Source organism: Eubalaena glacialis, chromosome 4 (genome assembly GCF_028564815.1).
Source record: "Eubalaena glacialis isolate mEubGla1 chromosome 4, mEubGla1.1.hap2.+ XY, whole genome shotgun sequence".
Lineage (NCBI taxonomy): Eukaryota > Metazoa > Chordata > Mammalia > Artiodactyla > Balaenidae > Eubalaena > Eubalaena glacialis.
In genome coordinates this window covers 119,720,976-119,745,775 of record NC_083719.1, presented here as the reverse complement: position 1 = coordinate 119,745,775, position 24,800 = coordinate 119,720,976, and the positions used below count along the sequence as shown (strand labels likewise).

The window sequence follows — 24,800 nt, the reverse complement described above, 5'->3', positions numbered from 1 at the left end:
GAATACAGAAATAAATAAGGTTGCTGATGAAGATTATATGTGACACCATGGTGTCACCACTGACTGTAAGCTCTATATGGACAAAAATAGCATCTATCTATCACTGTAAACCCAACACCTGGCACTGTGCCTGATGCATAGGAGGTGTATAATAATGTTTTGTGGAATTAGTAAATAATTAAAACAGAGCCTGTGACTTCTTATCTGAAAAGGAGGGAAGATAAGACCCAGAGCACAGCTTTTTAAAGCTACATGACATATGAAAACAGGCCGAGGACAGGAACGGCACACAGTCAGTGCTCCATAAATGTCTGCCACTGAATTAGAATTCCTGCCTCTCCTCACTCCCACTGCACTCAGCTCCCAGCTTGATAAGAGGGCAAAGCCCAGACCTGAAGCCACTGGACTCCCCTGTACACGACCTGGTAGGGGGGAAGACGTTTACACCGGGGTTAGGGGGAAACGACTATAATTAGCACGGGCAGGAATGCAGGGCTGTTAGGGTCCACCTCCAGCAGAAGAGTTATACCTGGGGAAGAGACAGGGCAGCTTTGGAATGAACAAAGTCACAGGAAGTAGGAAAAAAAAAAAAAAAAAATCCAGCACAGGCCTACCAGCCACTCAATCCAAAGAATAAAGGTGGTACCGTTAAACTGTGAAGGCACAAATGCTTTGCATTCCCCACCATCTTTCACTCTGTCCCCTCTCCCCCAACCTCTGGCCCCTGGGCTGCAGACAGGGTTAAAACACAAACGAGAGTGTGTCGGCCACAGAGAGGCCTCCCCACAGGCACGAGAGTGTGTCGGCCACAGAGAGGCCTCCCCACAGGCACCTTCACGTCAGACTTTCCTCATGCAGACGCCTCCCCACCTGTCTCCTCATCCTCCCTCAGGTCACGCCTTCCCAGTCTCCAAGTCTCAACTCACAACCACAGCCCCCTGTCAGAAAGAGACCCCCCTGATGCCCAAATTAAAATCAGGTCCTTCCCAGCTCTCCCCATACCCTCAAATCCTGCTTACGTCTCCCTCCTAGCACTTATCATAGACTCAAATTGCATAGTCTGTCTTCCCCCCAAATTGTGAGCTTCACTAGGGCAGGGAGGGCTGTCTGTCTCTCACCACCAAGGCCTCAGAGTCAGGGCAGGCCCCAAGGCAGAATATATGAATGACTGACTGACTAAATGGATGGATGGATGGATGGATTTCTCATAACAGTTACCCCCAAACCTCTCCTCTCTTTAGGTTCCAAGGAAGAGTGGAATATGGTCCCCAGTACCCTCCCAGACACCGAGTCACAGTCTGCTCAGGAATCAGAGACTCCTCCCAGCTCAGGACTGGGGGCTCCTTCATGGTCCCACCATCCCACCAGAGCTGGGGTCTCCTCACTTCTCCTTCAGGAAAGCTGAGAATAGACCAGGAATGGAAGGAACACTGTCTCTTCGCTAATTCCTCTAATTAAAGACACGGGACAGCCACCCCCTACCTCATCTTGACTTTCTTCCATAGTTTAGAAAGGATTTCCTTATTCCCATCCTTTTACTTGTTCCAGCAAGGCCCATGAGCAACCACTGGCTGGAAAATCACTGCTCCAACTTTCCTTGTTTAACATGCTTAAGTGACTTGCAAGAAACAGGTTTTTAGGCTTGTGATATGAAGATGGGGTGGTGGCAAAGTAGAAAGATCCGGGTTGCAAAGATCTAGAAAATCAGCACCACCATTTATTAGATCTTTCATTTATCAGGTGCAGGACCCTTGGCCTCAATTTCTACATCTGACAAATAGGCATAATGATATTCAGCTTGGATGCCTGTAAAGGGAAGACCTGAACAACTGTAAAATACTCCGTTGTCCTAGTAAAGAGTTTTTCTCTTGGCATTAAGTAAGGTCTTGGCCCTGAAAGGAAGACTGAGCTTTCGTAGGGGGAGAGCCTGCTCTGCCCCCAGGAGCTGAGTAAGGAAATCACACCGCGAAGGTGCGTTTGAGTAGCGAGAAGCCATTTTAGCCTGGACTCGGTGACCTTGGGTTCTGGCCTGGGTTTGCAAAATGTCTCTCCCGCTGCCTGTCTCCAGAGCCCCAGCACCAGCACCAGCCCCAGATCCAGACCAAGGCCAGACCTCTGGCCTGGGCTGGATGCCTTTCATCGGCTCCCTTGACAACAGCCAAGCGCAGATCTATGGTGGCGTAGGAAGAAAAAAACCTGCCTCACAACCTCCCCGTGAAGCGAAAACACCATCAAGACAAACCTTACAGGGGATTCAGACCCTGGCCCAGCTCTTATCCCCGCATCAAAGCCACCCCCTACTCCGGACTCCCCGGAGGCTACAGCCTCCTCCGTTCCTGGGCGGAGCTGGGCCTGCTGCGAGGGCTCCCCGCCTTCCCGGAGTCAGGCCTAATGGCGGGGGCTTTTCTTTTCACCGCCCAGGGCTGATGCGCTCCCCCCGCCCCCGCCGCCCCATCATTAACTGCAAAGAAAAGATCCCGGCCATTTCCATTTCCTCTGCGGCTCAAGAGCTCTGTTGTTATTTAATCCCGTGGCCACCCCGGCAGCATCCTCGTTGCGGACGGCTCCACCCATCCACCTGGCCAGTGCTTGGCCGCTCCCGCTTCCCCGGAGGGGCGCAAATAGGGGTGGCTGGGGAGAGGCGCCTACAGCAGCAAAGGGCTGTGGCCTTCGGAGGACACAGGGTCCTCAGGCCCGCGTCCCGTGAGGGCTGGGAAACGCACGGAGAGGGGAGCACTAGCCAGGGCAGCTGAGGGCGGGCGGACGCCGGGGCACTGCGGACATTACCCTGGAGTTGGGGGGAAGGGGGGCGCTGCCAGGCGAGAGCCAGGTCTCTAGCTGAGTAGCCAGCATCACCCTGGTGGGTACTAGAGCCGGAAGAGGTTTCGGCCCAGTCGCTGTCCACACCCAAGAAATGGGGGGAGGGGTGGTCTGCGCTTACTCAAGGGAGACTCAGCCTCAGGAAAGGAACCAGATTCACTCAGCTGTACCCACTCCGCCCTTCTTTGATATGGACGTTTGACATTTTCTTAATTTTTGGTAAACACAGCTTCAAGACCCCTCGCCCCCCGACGCCCCTAGTCTAGAGAAAGAGAAGGCCCTCAGCAGGGGTCTTCCCGTTCCCCCGCCCTCCCGACTGCCTGCGGCGGGTAGAAATCCCTAGATCTAGGTGTGTCCTCCCCCACCCAGCTCTCAGCCCAGGATCTTGAAGCCGCAGTGCCCCCCCGCCCCCCAGAAACACTGACGGTTCCAGCCCAGGCCCGCAGTGGCGTGAAGGTGGCCTTTACCTCCTCTCGCAGGCTGGGAGGGGGTACAGCCCGCGCAGCTGAGCCAGCTGCAGCAGTCGCCGCCGCCCTCCATTCATAAAGAAAAAAAAAAAAAAGGCAACAACAACCTCCACCCCTCTTTGTAAAAGAACGACGGCCCCTGGAGGAGCGAGAGTCAGCCCCAGCAATCACGGGTTAAGTTCTTTTCCGGCCCCCCATTCATAAAAAAAGGAGCGCGGCGCATGCGCGCGCGGGGTCTCTTGTGCCCACCCATTCATAGAATCGCGAACTGCGCGCGTGCGCACAGGAGCTCCCTGCCCTCCCATTCATAAAAAAGCCATTTTCCCAGGCAGTGATTGCAACATCGCCGCGGAGGCAGCGAGAGGGGCTGACAGCGCGGTGCTGGCGCTGAGGAGCGCAAGGAGCAGTGCCGGTTGCTCCGGTCGGCGTCTGCGAGGACGGCGGCGTCCGACCCACTCGGGTTCGGGAATTCACACAGACGTGGAGCAATGCTTGTGACTCTGCGGCTCCTCAAAGTAAGTCCCCGACCGGCTTCGGGATGTGAAGCTGCCCCTCTCTGAGTCGCGACGCGACTCCCCCTCGGGCTGGGGCAAATGGTGCGCTATTTCTAGGCGCGCCTCAGGGCTCCTTCCCTCTCCCTGCGCCTCCTGGAGCCGCTGCGGTGCGCCGCAGCTCCCTGACGCCCTCGGCTGGGCCGGCGAGGCGCTGGGGGTGTTCACAGCTTGGCACCGGCGTTCCCGACCCCCGGGCATTGCCAAGCACGGCTTCCCCACTCTCTACGACTCGGAAGCTTCGTGCGTGTCCCGGGAGTTTGCTTCTGGCCTGGCCTTTTTCCTCCTGCCACCACCGGCCTCGGGCGCTGGAACAGGCGGCTCTAGGCTCCGTCAGGAGCCACCTCTTGGGTCCGGCGGGCGCCCTCGCCCTGGGCGGCTCGCCCACCCCGGGCTCGCTGCCCACGGTGCCAGCTCTGCCGTAGATCTCCCCAGCCCGCCGCAGCGGCCTATGCTCGACGTAGGTTTTTCTTTCCCCTTCGGAGCCGTGAGGGACTGGGTTTTCTTCCCTTCTGCCTCCCCCTCGATGGTCAGCGCGGGGCTGGCCGGGACTGGGCATTTCTGCTCTCTCTCTCTCTTTGGCGAGGCGGTTCCTCGCCGTCTGACCTTTGCTCTGCTGCCGCATTTTATGCTGTGCAGCTGCCTTGCAGTTGCCTTTTCCTTCCCCGGCCTCTGCAGGGCCCGAGGCTCCTCGGCCTCCTCGTGCCTCCCTATCCCCGGGCACCGAGCTGTGCCAGGTCCCGGGGCCCCCGGGCCGCGCTGGGGCTGTGGTAGGGGCTGAAGGTGCGTTTCCATAACGCCGGGCGTGTGGGAGCTGGAGGAAGAGGCTGCGTGCGTAGGAGAGATAAGGCTCCCGCTTTCTCTCCTTCCTTCTTGGTGGTACCAGGCTTGACATCACCGAGAAGAGAGAAGGATAGAGACGGTACGTTCTGAAAATTCTGAATCGCCAAGCCTATGGGGGCAGTGAAGGGGGGTGAGGGCAAATTTGGCCAGCCAGGACAGCTGGAGCTTGGCTCCATCACTGGGACCAGGGCTTTGCCCAGTTTCCCCTCCATACAGACGATCAAAAAGCATTTAGACAGTAGCTGCTCTTGTGCAAGAAGACGGTTTCTCAATTTTCTTTGATTGGGGGCTGGGGGTTGTGGGCAGAGGAGGCAGGAGAGGCGGAAAATGGTTGCATGGCTTGATGGGCTGAGCGATGGACGGGAGAAGCGAACTGGGCTAGAGGGGCTGGATGGTGGGCAGAGGGAAGAGCTGCTGGCTGCCTCATGCACCAGCTGCTGGATGGGTATCCATATTGCCAGGCCTGGATGAGGGCAGAAGGCTGCCTTCTGGCCCATCAAGGCTCAGAGACCACTCCCCCCCCCACCCCCAGCATGATTCGCGATGAAAGGAAGGTTGTGGGTTCGGTGGGGTGCCCAGACCCAGTATGAACCCCCTCTTTCCTGCTTCCAAACCAGTGGCATGATTCTCTCCAGTTTGGGGAGGGGTGAGAGCAAGTGCATGTCTGTCTGGTTAGCTGATCAAGGCTCTCCAGTCTCTCTGAGCCTCTTGGGGGATACAAAGCTGGCAGGTGAAGGCCCAGAGCGTTTAGGAAGTGCGGGTTTATCAATCTCTTAATAAGCTCGGTCTGGCCTGAGGCCCTACCCAATATTGCACTGGTGATTTCACAATGTTTAGAGTTCCCCCCGGATTTTCATACGAATGGAGCATAAACATCTGAAAGTTTCGGTTTTTCCCTTAGTGTGTGGGTGTGGGGAGGACTAGGAAAGGGAGGGCAGCCATTGACAATGCCCCCCACACCTACCTCTCTCTCTCTCCCCACCCCCCCAGCCCTCTCTCTCTCTCCCTCTTTCTCTGTCTCCTCTTTCAGGAGAAGGGTGGGAAAGAAGTTGTAGATGTGTCCAGTGTGAAATCAAATTTTCTCTCTTTCCTAGCCCTTGGGAGGGTCCTCACTTGCCAGAAGGCTCCAGACGAATTCTAATATGAGCAGTGCACATCCTGACCAACTGAGCTGCGTGGCCAGTACTGGGTAGGGGGCATTTTGGTGGCAGATTTCTAAAATCTCCTTGATGGACAAATGTTGGTCAGCTTGATGAGGAAGACTTTAAAGACGTCTCTTGGTTGTCTTCCTTTTTAGATTCTGAACTCAAGAGTAAGTGCTTTCCTGCTAATTCCCATGACCTTTACCAAATTACTCTCTGAAATGGCAGCATCTCCTTAAAGCTTTGGTAGGGCGAGGTGGGAAGAGACTGATCACATGGAATAGTATGATTCCTGGTTAAAGCAGGGCAGAGGCTGGGGGCATTTGGAGCTCGCAGATGTCATTTTTGTTTTCATCCTTCCAGAATAGGTGGAGAGACAGGCTCTTTGGAACTCCACCCCCCCAACTCTGGTAAACCTGACATTACCTCTGCCCAGAGGTTTGGCTGACTTGAAAAACAAATGAAGGCAGCCTTTCAGTGCAGAATTTGAAAGTCAGTGATTTTAAAACTAAGGGAGGAAAAAACACCCATTAACACCTCCAGAAATGGTCCTTGAGGTGTGTTGCTCTGGGGTTTAATACTTTGGGATCACCAAAGTATAAATACTTTGTGTGGGATTCTCTTCCAATTTCTGATGCTATTAGTCCCTTCATGTGACATCTTCCAGCCACTTTTGGGCCCCCACGAGCATTTTTCTTTCCCCGGGCCATCCTCTTGGGTAGGGCCCGGGTGATGGTACCAGGAGGGTTAGAAAGGAGCCCCTTCTCTTCAGAGAAGAAGGTCAGTGTTCTTAGAAAGTTATGGCATTCAATTTGGTTCTGCATCCAGAGTTGTCTGCCACCTGGGCCCTACTGAGGTGGAAGTTCCCTCGTGAGGAAAACCTCTGGATCTAGGGATAGAATGAAAAATTTTGGATTTAGGATGTCGACATGGCAACAGTGGAGAACGTTCCATCTCATGGTCAACTTGGATCTACCTGACAGAAGGGAAAGCAATGACTCATTGGAATATATTTTTACTCTCTCAAAAGAGCCAAAGGAAGAAGGTGATGAAGGGCAACATAACCGAAGACTGTATTATCTCTTCCAGACCAAGATAGGGGCTGGGTCAAAGCAGATGAGGGGCTAGGAAATGTGCTAAGCTTGGGCCTTAGTTTCCCCATCTGCAGAGTGGGGAGAAGAAACTCCTCCCGAGGGGCCAGGGCCAGCTGAGCAGCTAGCAAGTGTGCAGGGCTGGGGCTGTGCCCCTTGTTACTACTGGGTGCCTAGTAAGGAGGGCTTGGTTGTAAGAGAGCCCCTTCCTCCACAGGAGATGTGGGGTGCTGTGTGATGTAAGAGGCGGAGGATGCTTAGCTCTCGAGGGGGCCTGGGGCCACCCTGCAGATCCGGACAGCTGACAAGGCTGGGGATGTATCCGGGACATGTGGCTGGGTTTAAGAGGCTCCACCGTTCAGCTGTGATCACGATTGTTCTTTCCAAGGACAGTCGGTGGAGGAAGCAAGGGCACCGGGGAGGGAGCACAGATGTGCTGGATCTCGCGGAGGAGGGAAGGGGCCCTTCTGGGGCAGGTGGCCATTTGCAGAAAAGTGGTTTCCCTTGTCTCTTTCTGGTTGGGGGGAAGGGGGAGTCATTTCCTGCCCCATCCCAGGAGTAAGCTAACGTCTATTATTGTAAGTCCAATTCTTAGTGGAGGATGGTGAGACAAATAAAATGATCTTGGTGTCAGTGAGAGGGGGGTCCTCCCCTGGGGTTTAGATTTCTGGTCCCCCACCCCCAAACTTTGATGTGGGCCAGTGGTTCCCCAACTGTACCAGTAGTTAACAGACTTCTTCTAGCCCCATTCTTTTCTCACTCTTGACTTCTAATCCCTCTTTAAGGGGATCTGAGCAGACAACAATTCTGAGGGGAATACATCGAAGCCAAAATTTGTAGCCGGTTAGAATAGCCTAGAGCCAAAGTACAGCAAGACCTCTCCCAATCACCCTAGCACTGGGGCTTTGGAGCTCAGCTGGTTGTGGAAAAAGAAGAGAAAAGGGTTGGGAACTGATAACTGGGGATGGGACAAAGTGAGGAAAAGCAGCTGTTTTTTTTGTAATCTCTGACAGGTTATGACCAGAGGTCAGCTCCTTAGTGCTAGTGGTGGGTGGCAGGGAGGAGCAAGGTTTCTCAGGCAAATCCAGCTGCCTAAATGCTTTATTTGCAGCAGATTGTCTCCCTCAGTGGGGTGTAGGGAAGGCAAGTCCCTGGCTTCCCTCATCCCCCTTCCCCCCCTTTAAAAAGTCTTTTCGAAGCAATACGTCATTATTTAGTTGGAGCTTAATGAACTAAACTGGAGTGTTGTCCCAAAGAACCCAAGCGAGAGTGGTAGATAGTGGTGGGCGGGCTCTCATGAAGCCTAGAGACCTTTTTCTCTGAGCTGTTAAAGGCTTAAACAGCCTTCCCTGAAAGCACCTGCTGGGACTGAATGGGGCAGTGCAGAAACTGCCCTTTCATTCAGAGCCCCTTGCCAGTTTGGCATTAGCTGACCTGTAGTTTTCAAAGTACAACTGTCAGGTTTTCCTAATATTTGCCAACTCCTCTCCCTGGGATAAGTCCAGGGGAAGGGGTGGATGGGTGGAACAGACATTTAACATGCCTCTTGATTCTTTCCAGCCAGCCTGCATTGAGCTGTCTGCCGCCTTGATGCTCAGCCACTCCCCACAGGTACACATGCAATGTCAGGCTCACAGACATTGGGATAAGTCCTCTCCCTGGGATAAGTCCAGGGGAAGGGGTGGATGGGTGGAACAGACATTTAACATGCCTCTTGATTCTTTCCAGCCAGCCTGCATTGAGCTGTCTGCCGCCTTGATGCTCAGCCCCTCCCCACAGGTACACATGCAATGTCAGGCTCACAGACGAAGCCGCAAATACAGGGCAGTGTGCTCTGGGCTTTTTGATATCCTGCTGATTCAGTATTCTAGGACTGTCTTCTTCTGCCTTCCTTTTACCCTAGCTCCTCCTTCCCTTCCCCACAGACCTGGACCAGGAAGCCACATCCATGAACGTGCCCTAGGGACCCTTAAGTTCAGCTTTATAGGTGGGAGGAGACGGGATTCCCGCCCACTCTAGGCTTTCCTTTTAGGGACTGCTTTGTGGTGAGATCTTACAAATGAGACCCATTCAACCTTAAGAAAACTAAAAATGAAAACACTTAGAAAAATGGGGGTGTGTGAGGTGACAAAAGGGATGCCAAAGAAAATGCAAGTGAAGATGTCTTGCGCCCTGACCCTTCCTTTAATGACAGATTTCAAACCCCCAGCCTCTGCTTTCCACACTAAAAATTCCCCTAACTGAGGGCCAGTCTGATGTCAGCCCTGTCTGGCTTCATTTCCAGGCTGGTTGGGTTAAGAACCCGAAGATGGCCTGATGAGGTTCCCTGAGGGCTGGTGGCAGACCTGGGAGACTGGCGGAGTTCATGGCTATAAGAGAGAAGGGTGCTTCCGTGCCCTTCCATGAATACCCAGAAGTTATTGCAAGTCAGGGTCGCAGGGCTGAAGTTGCAGCCTCTGGAGCCTCTGCTACCTGGGTTCGAATCCTGCCCTGACCACTTGCCTGCTCTATGACCCTTTGTTCTTCCATTTCTTCCTCTGCAAAATGGGTATTATCCTCCAAGGAGATGGTGAGGATTGAAGGAGAAAATCATTGAGGATTTAGCACAGAGCTTGACACCAAGAAATGTTTCATAAATGCTTGCTGCTCCCCTAATTATTAATTATTATTATTAGAAGGTTGGAGTGGAGGTAAAAGTTTCCTTTCCTCATGCTAATCCATAAGGCTGCCACCTAAAATTCGATAGAGGTGCTTCTCTGGCTAAGTGGACTGCTGGCTTTGTTTCTCTGTCCACAGTCTTCCAAATTGGCCATCAGTCTCCCAAACAGCCTAAATGAGGCAAAGCCTCCTCTCTCCTATTTGTATTACAAATCTCTTCCTTCCTTGCAGGGGAAGCAGAGTATGTATTAAACTGCACTTAAGTTCGGCAGCGTTGCGCAGACTGGAGGATGGGTGTGTCCCAGTGAGTGGAGATCAATCTTCTAAGCCGAGGACTTGCGGGGGTTTTGAGACACCATTTAGCTGTGTTGAGGGGTTATCAAACAGGCTATCGGGAAGTTGTTTTTCTTGTCAGCCAAATGAATTCCACCCTCCTGCGGAGGGTCCTGGCTAATTGGGAGGTGAGGCCATGAAGCCTGAGAAGGTTGGAGTGGTACAACTCTGAGCCCCTGGTGGCCGGAAGGCATCTTCCATCAGGGTTATGATAGGGAAGATGCATTTTAGAATATGCCTGCTGGAGCCATCTTGGATGCAGCATGTCCCAAGAGAGCTGAGTCATCGTGGACTGAGCTCCCACCCCCATGTCTGGCCCTGAGTGCAGGCCCAGATGTTGACAGCTGTCTCTGGAGGGTGATGGGAGCCTGCTAATGCCAATATCCCCATCGCCTGCAGGCGCTGCTCCCACCCTGGCTTCCTGGTGGGACTTTTCCATGGGACTTTTCCCATGAATCTGCCTTGTGATTCCAGGGCCTATTAAAATCCCCAAGCATTGCCCATGCCTTTTGCTTCCTCCATAGAAAGTGTGCCCATTCTTATAGAACCCCAGGAATAGAATCAGGGGAAGGAGAGTGGATAAATTGTTTAGGGGAGGGAGTACCCACAGCATGGCCAGTCCCAATCCTAGTCCTAAGAGGCAAAAAGCCCAACTACATGGGGCAATACAACCTTCAAACTACCACTGACATTTTGTTGGCAGGACCTTGAGTATTTGTGACCTGAGCTTCTGGAATAAGGGAATCGCGTTGTCTTTGTCCTGGTTGGGGGTTCTGGCTGAGGCACCTCTTGACTGGCGCCAGAATCGTCTCCTGTGCCTCTGTCAGCATTTTCCATTCTTCTGCCTAGTCACACCTCTTCCTCCAGGCAAAGTCTGGGACCCAGGGCTCCTAACCTTCTTCTCTTGACCCCAAACCCACTCATTCTAGAAGCAAGGCTTTGGAGTGCCTGCAAAGAATAAAGTGGGCTGAGGTAGCATGCCCCTGAAGTTCTGCCCCATGGCCATCTTGATCCTTGGAAAAACTCCTCTCTGAATGCTTAACTAACATCCCCCATCCAGCCCTGACCCCAGGATCCCCAAAGGAGGGCTGCCTTGATAGATGACTATTTCTTGGTGGCAGACCTGCCAGACACTTAAGTCTAACTCTGCCATGGGGAAAGTCTCCTCTTTGAAGACGATGCTCTCCTGACATGTGGAGGGAACACAGAGACAGGAGGCAGGCTACCTCTAGGCAGACATCTTCTGAGATGAGAGATACTATGCACAGACATCTCTCTTAAGTAGATAGGACTGTGGGAGCAAAGCCCTTGTTCATGAGCCCATATTTCATGCCTTTGCGAAGGGGAAATATCAGTTGACTGAGCAATGAACCTTGCAGAAAAGACTTAATGCTTTTTTTTGCAGTATACAGATGAGAACCTTGTGGATAATCTCCCTTTCATCCACTTCATGAACTTCGCATCTAGACCTAGCTCTTTATTTCAGACAGGCTGGACAGCATCTAAGGAGGCCCTTCCCCAATTTAACCATTTCTGATCAAACTGTTGTTTCCAAGCAGAGAAGTATAATACAGAGTTGCCCTGAATGCCTTTTTTTTCTCTCTTCATTCTTTACTATAGACATTGATAAGTATGGAAGTGTCACTCGGGGCAGGTGTCATTCTCCTGTGATTGGAATACTGGGATGACCACCTGTGTCCCAAGTCTGGAGGGATACAGGGTTAGAACTGGAAGTGGAAACCTATCCACATCCCCTTCTTAGGCATCACCTTTGAGGCAAGGTGAACCTAATAACGGAGGTACAGGGTCAGCTCTCCAAATTAGAACATCATTAGCGTCTTGAAAAATAATTTACCGAAACCCCATCCCACAGCACGTTAATCCAATGGTCTTTTTTTTCTTTTTTTGTTTTCCCCCGAAGGTGGTTATCTTCCCCTTTTATCCGAACCCTGGCTATCTGTTCTGTCCCCCACTCCCAAGCCCGGTGGAATCTTCCCAGAGTCTAATCTTTCTCTGGGATTCCAAATCGTGCCCCTTGGGCAGAGGTCTTGGCCTTTGTTGCTATTTCTTTAAATTGATCTCCAGCCGAATTCTGAATGTAAAGGTCAGCAGGCGAGGAAATGGCACTTCTAATAGAAAACAATGTGCACTTTCTAAATTTGAACCAAGCCGTTTCCGCTCTTTGATTTAAGTGACTTCCTGGGGTTCCGTGTCAGGCACTGCAGTTGAATCTCTGGCCGGATTCCAACTTAAAATTGCACTCTCTCAGTGAAATTAGAAACTGATCCAGGGTTGGCTTAGCTATTCTAGTAAATAGCATTTAGGCTGAATGTTCAGCTCAGCACTTGGCAATGGGTGATGTGAGTGCCCCTCGGGAGGATTTCCCATCCAAGTTGTCAGAGGTGCACCTACCCAGGGGTTATTTGCCATTAGATGTTGCTGCTCTTAGAAGTAGTGGTAATAAGTTAATGTCCTGGATGTGCAGGCCTCAGATACAGCTCTTCCTTCTCTTGTGATTATCTGAAATAAAGGCTTTTGTTTATCCAGCTGATAAACTACATGGGAGCATACAGGGACTGTCTGTCATGGTCACCACATCCTCGGCACTCAGCACAACGCTTGGTACTTATTAGTCATGCTTATTAGTGCTCAGGCAATCTAAACTGTTGCTCTCTGGGATGGTGATAAATTAGAGCATGTGCTGTGTGTCAGGCAAAATGCTAGGTCCTAGATATGCATTTTCTCATTTAGTCCTCACAAGAACCCATTTTACAGATGAAAATACTAAGGCATAGAGGTTAAAGAACCTCATTCACAGTAACACTGCTAGGCAGAGGTGAGAATTTGAACTTGGATCTGATTCCAGAGCCTGTGTTTATAACTGCGAAGCTGTATCTGTCTTAAATCAGGAGCATGTTTCATGGGGGTTATAAGAATGAACTCGGACGGCACAGGTTTGAGCCCTAGTTCTGCTACTGATGGTTTTGTGTGACTGTGGACAAGTTACTTTGAACATTAGTTTCCTGTAACTAGAAAAGGGATAATAATAGTAGTTACATTTTAGGTTTATTGTGAAGAGTCAATGACGTAATAAATATGGTGCTTAGAAGAGTCCCTGGCACATAGTAAGTACTAAATAAGTTATTTCTACCACTTACTATTGTTGTTGTTGCTGTCATTATTAATCATCTAAGCCATAATGCTGGAGAGTCCACCAAAGGAATTCCAGTTCCCATTTCATTTGGGCTCCCAAGGACCTGACGGGGGGTGGGTGTGTTAACAGGCCACATACTGACGCCTGGAATCCATTCTCTCTTCCGCCCCCGACTCCAGGGCCCCTAGAAGCCTGTTTCTCTGCACAACCCAGGACCTCTGGCCCCATGGAGCCCCCGATCCCACAGAGCGTCCCCTTGACTCCCAGCTCAGTCATGGTCCAGCCCCTTCTGGACAGCCGTATGGCCCACGGCCGGCTCCAGCACCCCCTCACCATTCTCCCCATCGACCAGATGAAGACCAGCCACGTGGAGAACGACTACATCGACAATCCTGGCCTGGCACCCCCCACCGGCCCCAAGCGGACCCGGGGTGGAGCCCCAGAGCTGGCCCTGACCCCCGCCCGCTGTGACCAGGACATCACCCACCACTGGATCTCGTTCAGCGGGCGCCCCAGCTCTGTGAGCAGCAGCAGCAGCACGTCGTCTGACCAGCGCCTCTTAGACCACGTGGCCCCGCCGCCCGTGGCTGACCAGGCCTCCCCGAGGGCCGTGCGCATCCAGCCCAAGGCCATCCACTGCAAGCCCCTGGACCTCAAGGGCCCGGCCGTCCCCCCAGAGCTGGACAAGCACTTCTTGCTGTGCGAGGCCTGCGGGAAGTGTAAGTGCAAGGAGTGCGCGTCCCCCCGGACGTTGCCCTCCTGCTGGGTCTGCAACCAGGAGTGCCTGTGCTCCGCCCAGACGCTGGTCAACTATGGCACTTGCATGTGCCTGGTGCAGGGCGTCTTCTACCACTGCACCAACGAGGACGATGAGGGCTCCTGCGCCGACCACCCCTGCTCCTGCTCCCGCTCCAACTGCTGCGCCCGCTGGTCCTTCATGGGCGCCCTCTCCCTGGTGCTGCCCTGCCTGCTCTGCTACCTGCCTGCCACCGGCTGCGTGAAGCTGGCCCAGCGCGGCTACGACCGCCTGCGCCGCCCCGGATGCCGCTGCAAGCACACGAACAGCGTCATCTGCAAGGCAGCCGCTGGGGACGCCAAGGCCAGCAGACCCGACAAGCCTTTCTGACACCTGGGGTCAAGTCCCGGCGCTTCCCCCTGGGAACTTGGTTCCCTGCTCACACCTGAGAAGGACCACCACAGCGAGGCCAGAGGTTTTAGCATCCTCAGGCGGACCCTGCCAGTCTGCCCACTCCCTACCCCCAGCTTCTGAAGAAACAGAGACCACAATCACCCATCCTTCTCTTCCCCAAAAGGATGAAGAAGCACTTTGGGTTTTTTTTTTTTTTTTTTCAGGGTCCTGGAACTTTGTGTGAAACAGATAGTGGCAGGGGCGTGGTGTGGTTTGGGGGCGATTTTTCTTTTTCAGAAGATGGAACACAGATGTGGACACATATCCGGAAGTTGCAGCTGCTTGAATGCCTTCCCAGCCCTCCTCCTCCCTCCCTCTCTCCCCGCTCTTTTGCATTCCCTCTGGCTGCCTGGGAGGAATCGGTAACTGAGTGGCCAGGGGACCTTGGAAGAAGACCCTTGGAGTTTTGCCGTCTATATCTTCTTCTCCCAGCCTCTACCCTGGTTTGCCCCAACATCTTGGGGAAGGTGTAGACCCTGGCGATCCCTGTTGTATATACTTGGGAGCCCCCCTCGTTCCTCGCTCTGCCTGGAGCCACGGATGGATTTAGGAACCACTGCACAGTACCTTTTCTCCCTTCCAGCTTCCTCACTAACTCTTGGGGGTGTTCCACTCATAACACCGTCCTTCGGCTCTTACTGGGTCACAGACTCACCCGCCCGCTACGTGTCCCAAGTTCTCTCTACCCAGATCTTTTCCAGAAACTTTATGGGTAGAGAAGGCCAGGGCGGCAAATTCGAGACCAAATAGCATTTTGCCAATGAGTCTGAGGCTGTGGTCTCTGGATCCAGTCATCATGTTTTTATAGAATCATTAAACCAGATGCTAACGGTGTTTTAAGAAATAATAATAAAACACTTGCTTCCTTTTGGGCCACCCCCAGGAAGGGCTGATTTCAAAATCTGGGGGGCGAGCAACCTCAAGGAACACAATCCCCCTCCCCACCAAGAAGAGGATTTTAACAGCAAAGAAGAGAGGCAGCACCTCCCATTGGCAGAGTGAGAGTTGAGGCGAGCTGGGTGTGGGTTTCTTCTCTTCTGATTCTGCTGCTTGCTGTCATAGCCTTTTGTGTACAGTGTCTGTATCTTTAATGTAAATAGACAGATGATGAAAAAAGAGTCTATTTTAGTGTTAGGAAGCCCTGGCGGGGGAGTCAGAAGAATGCGGGTGGGGGAAAGATTCTCCGGGGGCTTCTTGGGATTGAGCCCTGCTTCTGTGCGTGGCTACATGAGCCCCTCCCAACAGCCCTCAAAGACGTAGCAACTCTTTCTCTCAAGGTGCTAAAGGACTCAGAAAGTGCAGCTCGTCCGGTGGGTAGGTACTTGTTGCATGCAAAAGCTGTAGTGTGTCCGGTCCTTCCTCCCTAGCTATTGTGTGGGGTTTTTGCTTAGTGTGGTATTTTGTGCCTCCCTCTCTTTCCCCCCATGAGAGAAGGTAGTCTGGGTCAGAAAAGCTACCCCAGCTGATATTGGAAGTGCACTAGGCACAGCGTTTGTAGCATTTCCAGTTCTGTAGGAACAGAACAGCCTCCAGGAAGGAGGCAGGTAGCTGTGATTGATGGTCATGCACCCAGTGCTTCTCAAGGACTTTTTTTTTTTCCTTCTTGAAGACTAGTAGTAACATCTTATGATTTAGAATAAGTTAATTGTAACCGTAGGTATTTATTGACTGGTGGAAAGGAGGGGAGGGTCTTATTATTTTAGGCTTTATTTATATAACATATGCTGGCTTGTAAAAGGCAAATATGAAATACTGCATCTGCGTTTTCTAAGGCTGATTTCCTGTAGCTACCTTTGCCACAGTCGTGATGGATGTATGGATATTCTTGCACAAATCAGAGGGAATGGTAGAAAAAACACATTCAGCCAACCACTTATCCTAATTGAATGTATCAGATGTGTACTGAAGGGACTGGAGATGTTTTCCTCAGAACAGGTGTGCAGAGGTTACCCCAATAAAAGAGAGGGCACACGTCCTCTCTTGGTGAGACCTCAGAACTTTTCCCAAAGCCCCTCCCTCAAATGTCTCCATGGGAAACTTGACCCAGTGGCAAGTTGCACTTTGGTGATCTTTGGAGTTCTACACGCCCATTCTGTGGAGAATTGATTTACATAAGCTGTGCATACACACACACACATACATATATACATACATACATATACCCCTACCCCACAGTCTCTATCTACATAGACCCTGTTACCTGGCAAACAGCCTCCTGAACCCTGACTTTTTGTGTATATAGCTATAAACATGGATTTTTCTGGGTTTTGGCTTTCTTTTTTCCCTTCCCCCTGTTTTGGCTTGTTCTTTTTGGTTTGCATCTAGCCTGCTAGATGGATGTCTGCAGAACTCTCTGTGTCCTGTGTGCTCAACTTCGGTTCACCCAGCTTTGTTGCATAGCTATCCCTCAGCATGTTTTCCTTGGCAAAAAGAAAACTGGCTTGCCCATGGCCCCCGGGGGCCAGTCAAGGACCACTGAGGGACCTAGCTCTCAGAAACACGACATATTTCTGTGGCTGCTTCTGGCTGGTTGCGTGTCCTGTCACCGATGGCTTGCTTGGCTGGATTATGCCTCGTGTTGACCTTTTTTTGAAAAGTGCCAGCTGCTTCCCACTTCTGTTCAACCTGGGGTGGCTGGTGGTTCTGCCTGGAACCAGGGGTGGGATCCACAAACCTGGGTCCAGGATGCTTGTCCTAAGGGGCCAAGGCTGCTTCCCCTCAAGGGTGGGTTTGTGAAGGCCCAACACTCCAGCCGGCACCCTGGGAACTGGGTCTAGGAGAGCCCAGCCCTCGCAGGTAGATGACGGGGTACAACCAAGGCTCCTCAAGGTCCCTGGCTGGGAGGAGCCAAGACCAGTCCCTGCTATTGATATGGGCCCTTCACAGCTGACAGAGATGGAAGACTATCACGTGACGCGCCTGGTTCTTTCTGCGTTCTGGAGTCTGCGTGCATCCCTGTTGGGCATCGAGCGAGGCCCAGTTAGATTATGATGAGTCCAAGTGTGAAAAGTGTGGGCTGGGACCAGCATCCAGATCCCGTCACCTTCATGGTCTCTGTGCTGCCCCAGGAGATGTCCGGTGGGGTGTAGGCAGCACTAGGGCATCCCGCAAACTTCACTGGCCTTCTGCTTCATGTCTTCGGTAAGCATTTTCATGCCCTTTGCTTACTGTGACAGGTGATGACAAATCTTATGCTGCCATTTTTTGCTGTGGGTAACTCTGTGTGGTGTCTTATCTTGCTTTCTCTTCTCACTGCCCCACGGTTTGGTTTCATGTTACAAACAGAAAAGCTGTTCAAGGGTCCCACCCTGGCACATTTTCCCTCTTCACTGTAACCCCTTCTCATCCCACATCAAAAGTTACCACAGAAGGTTTCCTTTGTATAGAATATTTATTTTGAAGCTCTATTTTAATAGTATTTATTTTAGAAAGTCTACTATTGTAAGAGTTCTTCTGTTTGTGAAGAAAAAGCAAGTTAAAAACTGAATGTACTGATCTAGAAAATATATATAAATATATATTGTTAAATATACACAGGACTGCCGTTTCTCTGTGTGTCTGTGTGTTCACACTCCCAACATCTTCACCCAGCAAGGTGCCACGTTTGTCAAAGAACAAATGGAAATGAGTAGCCAAGCTCTGGCAGACAAAGAGGCAGGGGGAGAGGGCTCCTGGCCCTCGTCCTGCCTCTAGGATGATCTGAGAGTCGGTGGAGGAAAGCTTCACTTTCTTATGAAGCTGAATCCTGCCAGGTGCTAAATCCTCTGGCAAGCCCTCCCCTACACAAGGGTGCATTGATAACGGACAGCAAAACTGGGAAGTGGGAGAGGTTCATCTGACCTGCCCAGTTGACAAAAATTCTGCAACTCTCCTTTTAGCCTTCGTGCCCCCAAGCAGATTTTCATGTATATACACATACAGGCTTACAGAAAGCAAACACACAAGCCCTTGGCAGTTTCCTTATTTTCACTAGATTGGTGCATATTGCACAAAACCCGTCCCCTTTGACCTCTAAAGACTTGCATCTATTAGATGACTTGCCTCTGCCTTTCCAGTGCACCTTCCATCTACCTATCCCTCCCTCTCCCCACCACGCAGCCACTTCTCAGATGATCTACTTTCGATTCATTTGCCAATCACAAGGAACTTTTATGTGAACACATACCTCTTGTTTGCTGAAAGAAGAATTGAGAAATAAAGACATTTTTCTGTTACCAGTAAGTGGGGTCCCACAGCCAACAATGGTGGGGAGAAGGGGCTGGAGGGAGAGGTGAGATCAGGAGCCCTGGGTCCAGCTCCGGTTTTCTCTGGGGTCACCGGTTATGGTGTCTTCCAAGTCGTCGTGAAAGCCTCGGGGTCCTCTTTGAGACCTCCAAACCCATTGCATTCCAAGGATTCCCTGGTCACTGTCCAAGAAGGCACGAAAGATGTCCTTCCTCATTGTGGTCTTGTCTGCTCCTTCTCGGCCCGACCTTGTGGCCTGTCCCACTCCTGCATGATGGCGTCTTCCTTCGCTGACAAGTAACTGACACTTGGAGGTGGTTTTTTTTTCCCTTGGCTCGCTCCCAGATACTGCACCAGGATTTAAGTCTTGGGTGTCCTGATAGGTGGGGACATGGGTCAGGCCTGCCCCTGGTTTAATTTTTTTTCTACTGCTTAGACTCACCCAAATACTCTTGAGGAAATGGGAGCTAAACAAACGTGAGCTTGTTTTTTAAAATACAGTGTCCAGAGAAAAAGTTCCACATGTGCCTCCATTGTCTTTCTTTCTTTGACTGGCCCTGTTCCTCTTTGTTCCCAGTTATGAAATGACTTAGGTGGCTTAGCATGTAGTGAATGGTTCCTTTTTGCCAGGCACTGAACACACTTGGCCGAAAACCATTGTTAGTTACCTCTTAGAGCTGCAGAAATTGAGGGTCAGAGAAGGTGTTACATGCCTGCTAGTTACATGGTTGAAGGGTAGACGGGAAAATGGAAAGTTGAAGGTTTAGCAACTTAATTTGGGGAAGAAGCACAGGATGGAATAAAAAGGCTACCCAGTGATAGAATTTTTAAAAAAAGAGAAGAAGAATTTCAACCCTCTCCACACCCATAACCGCACACCTCCTATGAGGGCACCACAAGCCTGACACTCATCCAACAAAGAGAGAATAGTGGGGGCAAGCTGGGGGGAGGTCCCAGCTCTGATGGCAGACAACCAGAACCCCTTGGGCAACTTTGTCATCAGGCCAGGAGGCCCCCAGCCCCTCCTGCAGCTCCCCAGCTGGCCCCTGCATCCTGCTGAACCTGCACCTTGAAATGAGCTCAACTTCCCAAAGTTCGTTTGTGAGCTCATCGAATGCACCCCGGCAGACAGCTCCGTGATGGAGGTGTGTGCCAGATGAAAGCTGAGAGGACATTTTTAAGAATCTTAAGTTTATTCATCGGAACTTTAATAAAACAATATGTCCATGGCCTGGGGCAGGTATAATTTTCATAATTTATGGGTCTCTGAGACAGGAAGAGAGCTCAGGGTTTTATTGTGTTTTGCACGATAAACGGCATTCCAATTGTCTACATGATGTTCCTTAAGGACTGTTGTCTGGCAGGAGCACAGGCCTTCTGGAGCCCACCTGGGCCTCAAGGCCCGAGGCAAAGGATAATTATGAATACATCTGTATCTTTTAAGCAGGAGATGATTGAAAAACTCCCTAGTTTCCTTCTGTCATTAGAAGACACTTCCTATGCCGACACCTATATTAACATTTAACTGTTGCAAGGGTTGGAACCCTCCCTGCTCCCTTCCTCCCCCACCTTCTTTCTCCCTTGGGTCTGGCCTCTTTCTTTCCTGTACCTGAAGAGACTATGTAACCAGTCTCCTGACTGGCTCCACTCCCACTGGGCGTGGTGAGGGAGGGAGTGGCTTCGGACTCTGAACAGAAAATCCACCAGTGACAAAGCAAGAGAAGAGCTTCAGGTGATTCTCTATTGGAGTCAGTAGTTGGAATACCTGCAGTATTCTAGAAAGCCTTCACAGAGTAACAGGTCAAGTGGCCTTAGGAAACCATTACAAAAGCTACTGCTTCTGAGCAAAGACACTGCATTATCATTTACAGTCTTGAAAACAATCAAATTAGGTTGATATAATCTGTCTCATTTTATAGAGGAGAAACCCCCGAGGCTCAGAGAGGGTAAGTCACTCACCCAAGGCCACACAGCTGATAAGTGGTGGACCTTCCTCCACAGCCTGTGTACTGCATGCTAAGGTCCTATTCTAACTTTCAGACCCGATCCAAAGATCACCTCCCCTGGGATGCCCCCTAGTGCTTCTGTAGAAGTCAGTAGAGTAGGTGATCTTTAAGAATCTTTAAGAATACATAGACTGATTGGGATGGGACTGGACCCCGGGTATAAGCACCGCTTCACAGCACCCCATATGAAATATTGCGGCCCCATCCTCAAACTGATCTCAGGAAGGATGCTGTGTTACCACATGACATTGTAACAACCCTCCCTACGTTGCTCTTGGCCAGCCTTCCTCATTTCCTCTGCAATTAAAAGAGGAATTGCTTCCCCAGACCTGTGGAATTATTTGGGCTGTGGTGGCCAGAGACAAGAATCTTAACAGGGGAGAGGGGGAGCTGTAAGTCGGCCCAGCTAATTCAGAAGTGTAGTCTGGTGGCTTGTGGGTGTGTGGGGCGGCAGAGCTGCTCCAGGAGAGACGCACACACAGGGTTTAAGGGAGAAGGTCCCCCTCTGGGCTTCCAGGGGCAAAGTACAAAGAGGGCACAGACCAGGGCCACAGAAGCCCGGGTGGAGTGGAAGGCAGCAGGGCTAGGGTCTGGGGACCCCCATGTTTATAAGCTGAGTTCCTCCCAACCCCCCAGGCTACTGCTTGACCAGTTTCCAGGCAATGCTCCAGCCAGCCCTGGATTACCAAGGCTCTCTGAGGTGCCGGATATAATCGGATTAAAGAGCTAGTGTCCATCCAGACGGAGCCGTTTCCCAGAGAGTGGGCACAGCCAGGGCCTTGGGCCTCCCTGAGAAGTGACTGCCACTTCCGCAGGCCCCTCCTCTTAGGGCCATGTGCTGGGAAGAGCAACTGAGCCTTATGGTCCCAATGCCCAGGGCCCTGCTCTGCCACCTTCTCTAGTGTGAGACCTCGGGAGGGTCACTGCCCTTCTAACAGCAGTTGGAGGATTTGACAGTGGCTGTGTGCAGCACTCATAAACGTTGTTACCAATATCTTAGAGGTGAAAACATGTCTCATAGAACAGCAGAGAATAGAAGAACTCAGTCTCCTTTCCTCTTAGCCTCAGTTTCTCCGTCTTTAGCCTGGAAGTGTGGACCACGTAGGCAGGACATCACAGACTACAGCCCACGGTGTCTTCAAAAACTGTTGGTTGTTTTTTGAAAATGAAGAGGTTTCCAAGCCCAGATCTAAAACTTCTCATGAAAAATAAAAAGCGCTGGCAGGGGACTTCCCTGGTGGCGCAGTGGTTAAGAATCTGCCTGCCAACGCAGGGGACATGGGTTCAAGCCCTGGTCCGGGAAGATCCCACATGCCGCGGAGCAACTAAGCCCGTGCGCCACAACTACTGAGCCTGCACTCTAGAGCTCTTGAACCACAACTACTGAGGCTGTGTGCCACAACTATTGAAGCCCGCGCGCCTAGAGCCTGTGCTCCACAACAAAAGAAGCCACCGCGTGAGAAGCCCGTGCACCGCGACGAAGAATAGCCCCCGCTTACCGCAACTAGAGAAAGCCTGTGTGCAGCAACAAAGACCCAACACAGCCTAAAAAAGTAAATAAATAAATAAATTTAAAAAAAAAAAGCACTGGCAGCTCTGGGCTCCCCATTGCAGCAAATGGTCAGAGCTGAAAGGCAACTAACGGCCTTTTGCTAACAGGGCAGGGGCCCCTCACTCTCACATAGTCTCCCCCCAACCCTAGTTCACTGCCCGAGTCCCCTGGGCTGAGCGCTGGCTGGCATTGATCATGGTGTTTGTACCTTGATGTCCCTTAGCCCAGCCTGCTTCTCTTTTTTACATCATCTGCCTGCTCTCTGCTCCTGACACCAGCTGGTGTCAAGTCTGACTGGTCTCCTTGGGCAGTTGAACCCAAAACAGATGTCCCAACCCCCATCTAGAGGGCTTCCTAAGGATGCCCACCCTGTAGGCATGTCACTCAGGCACAGGTGCCAGAGTCATAATCCCAGAGAGGACATCTGAAGTCATGGAAGCCGGTGGTTCTTAGCCTAGGATTTGGGGGTAGGGGGGTGGGGTAGAGGGAGCCCTTTGACACTGTAGATAAATATCTGTGTGTTTGTGCTTTTTGTCTGAGAGACACTTTCCAGATTCTCAGAGGGGTATGTGACCCATCAAAATGTGAAGAATCACTGGTCCAATCCACCCACCTCCATCATATGGATGGGGAGGTGAGGCCCTGAAAGCAGCTTGTCCAAGGCACGCAATGGGTTGGCTGCAACGCCAAGAAGAGGAGCCAGGCTTTCTGTCTCTCTAGGAAACTGTGGTCTTCAAGCACTTGTGAGCCAATCTAGTGTCTCCTACCAAAAATTCCCCAAAAGTGACATCAAGAGCAATGATGCTACCAGCACCCCCCTCCCCCCTCAGTCTCCCCCCGATTCTCTCTGATCTTTACTGGGCTCCTTCCTGCCCTCCTGCAACTCGTTGTCATGACCTGTTCACACCTGTCTGTTCACAGCCTGTCTGTTCCCTCCTAGAGATGAGCCCTTGTTCTGAGGCTTCTTGTTCATGACTTCAGGGCTGCCTGGCCTTTGTCACGGCGCACATAGAAGCTTTCCACCGCGGTAAACCCGCAGGTCACTTGCCAGTGACGGGCAGCACTCCAGGGTCCGGGCCTCTGTCTTCTCCCGGCCACACCCACTGCCCTGAGCATGGGGGTCAGTATTTCCATATACACCACGCCCCTTGGGAAGCTTCCAGCACAGCATCTGGCATGTGAGTGGCAGTCAATAAATATTTGTTAAACGTGTTAATTAATTAATGATATACCGAGAGGAGAGTCAAAGGGGAAGGGACAAGTGGCCTCAGACTTTATTTCTGTCCTAAAGCTAGCCATGTGAGAGGATGTTGGATTTCCACCACGTAATCAGAATGATGTAAACAATAGGACCAGCTTCTACCTCGTGTGACTGGCAGAGGCACTGGCGCCTCTGCTTTCCTACCTGTGCTCCGACCCCTGGACACTGGGAAGAGGCAAAGCAAGGTGTCTGGCCAGCCAATTATGGGGATGGCTGATGTGTGGGAAGAGGCCGGAGCCCTGGCTGCAGAGGAGGAAGACCTGGCTGCATTGCTGTAGAAGCACTCGTGGAATGCAAAGGTCTTGGGGGCCAGTAGTATGCAGAACTGAATCCGGCAAATTCCCAGCCCTCTGCTCCCTTCACCACTTGCCTGTGACAGAACAGCCCCAAGGAGGAAAAAAGGAAGTCAGTTTAGGAACATATGTTATTTGGTTCTCCTGGCCCTCCTAGAAGAGGTATGGTTACCAGAAGCATTAATTAAGGGTCAGTACTGAATATTCACCACTCAGACCAGGCCAGCATGAGAGCTATTACTGATCAGCTTCAGGGAAAAAAATCAGGGTGGTATTTAATTTTTTAAAATAATTTAAAAAGTCAAATTATAACAGGAATGTTACAAAAAAGAAAACAACAGGGGAAAAAAAAAAACTCCCCACCATATTCCCAGCCTCAGTTTAACATTTTGCTATATACCATTCGTTCATTTAACAAATAGTGAGTGGCTACTATGTGCTAGGGACTGTCCTTCCATCTTTAAAGCCATACATGGGATCACACCGCACAAAGCTGTTCCTGCAAAATGCTTTTGTCACTCAACAACACACCTGGACTTTCTTCCATACCTCCGTCACTCCACTTTCTCCTTTTTAATAGCTGCTGCTGCATGTTACTTTGTTTTATGCCTCATAGGTTCCTCTTCCCACCTCCCCTGTGATATGCTCTGCTCTCCACACCGAGCCACCAGCCTCAGCTAAACCACACTAGACACACCCTCTGCTCACCCTGCCCAAGGAGGTCATTGGTCAAAAACAGGAGCCTCGCTGGGCCGTGACTGTGTGTGTGATGGGGCAAGGTGGGTGGCAGGGCTGCACACAGGGCAGCCCATTGGGGCCGTCACTGGGGGACACAGGAAAGTCCTCTCTCCCTAGAAGAACTGCCAAGTGGAACATCTCCGACATAGGGCAAAATCCTAGGTAGTGCAGCATTCACCTTAAAGATGACCATGAAAATAAACAGGAGGGAACAGGAGGGAAGGCGAAAGGCAATTGTCTTTAAGATACACAGCTTTCACTGGCCTGGCAGCTCCAGGTCTGCACTACTTAGAGATGTGTATTCCACAGTGACCATTGTTGATTTATCCAATCCTTTATTGTCACTGCCCTTAAAACGCTCCAGCTCCTCCCTCCTCTTGAGTGTAAGCTGGATTTAGCGATTTGCTTCCAAAGAATAGAGCATGGAAAGGGAAAATCAGTAACTCTGCAGTGGAGAGATTTGGCAGATGCCATCTTG

At 51.4% G+C, this 24,800-nt stretch overlaps 1 protein-coding gene across 1 annotated transcript; it reads left to right on the top strand.

Annotated features, from left to right (window-relative positions):
• The first annotated feature begins 3,637 nt into the window (after nt 1-3,637).
• SPRY4 (sprouty RTK signaling antagonist 4) lies at nt 3,638-17,764 on the top strand. The gene is made up of 2 exons (XM_061189766.1): nt 3,638-3,802; nt 13,239-17,764. Exon 2 carries the CDS (start codon nt 13,286-13,288, stop codon nt 14,183-14,185), a length of 900 nt encoding a protein of 299 aa, XP_061045749.1. The 5' UTR covers nt 3,638-3,802; nt 13,239-13,285; the 3' UTR covers nt 14,186-17,764.
• The last annotated feature ends 7,036 nt before the right edge of the window (nt 17,765-24,800 follow it).

Coding starts and splice junctions, on each gene's coding strand:
- SPRY4 (XM_061189766.1), top strand. CDS start 13,286: ATGGAGCCCCCGATCCCACAGAGCGTCCCCTTGACTCCCAGCTCAGTC.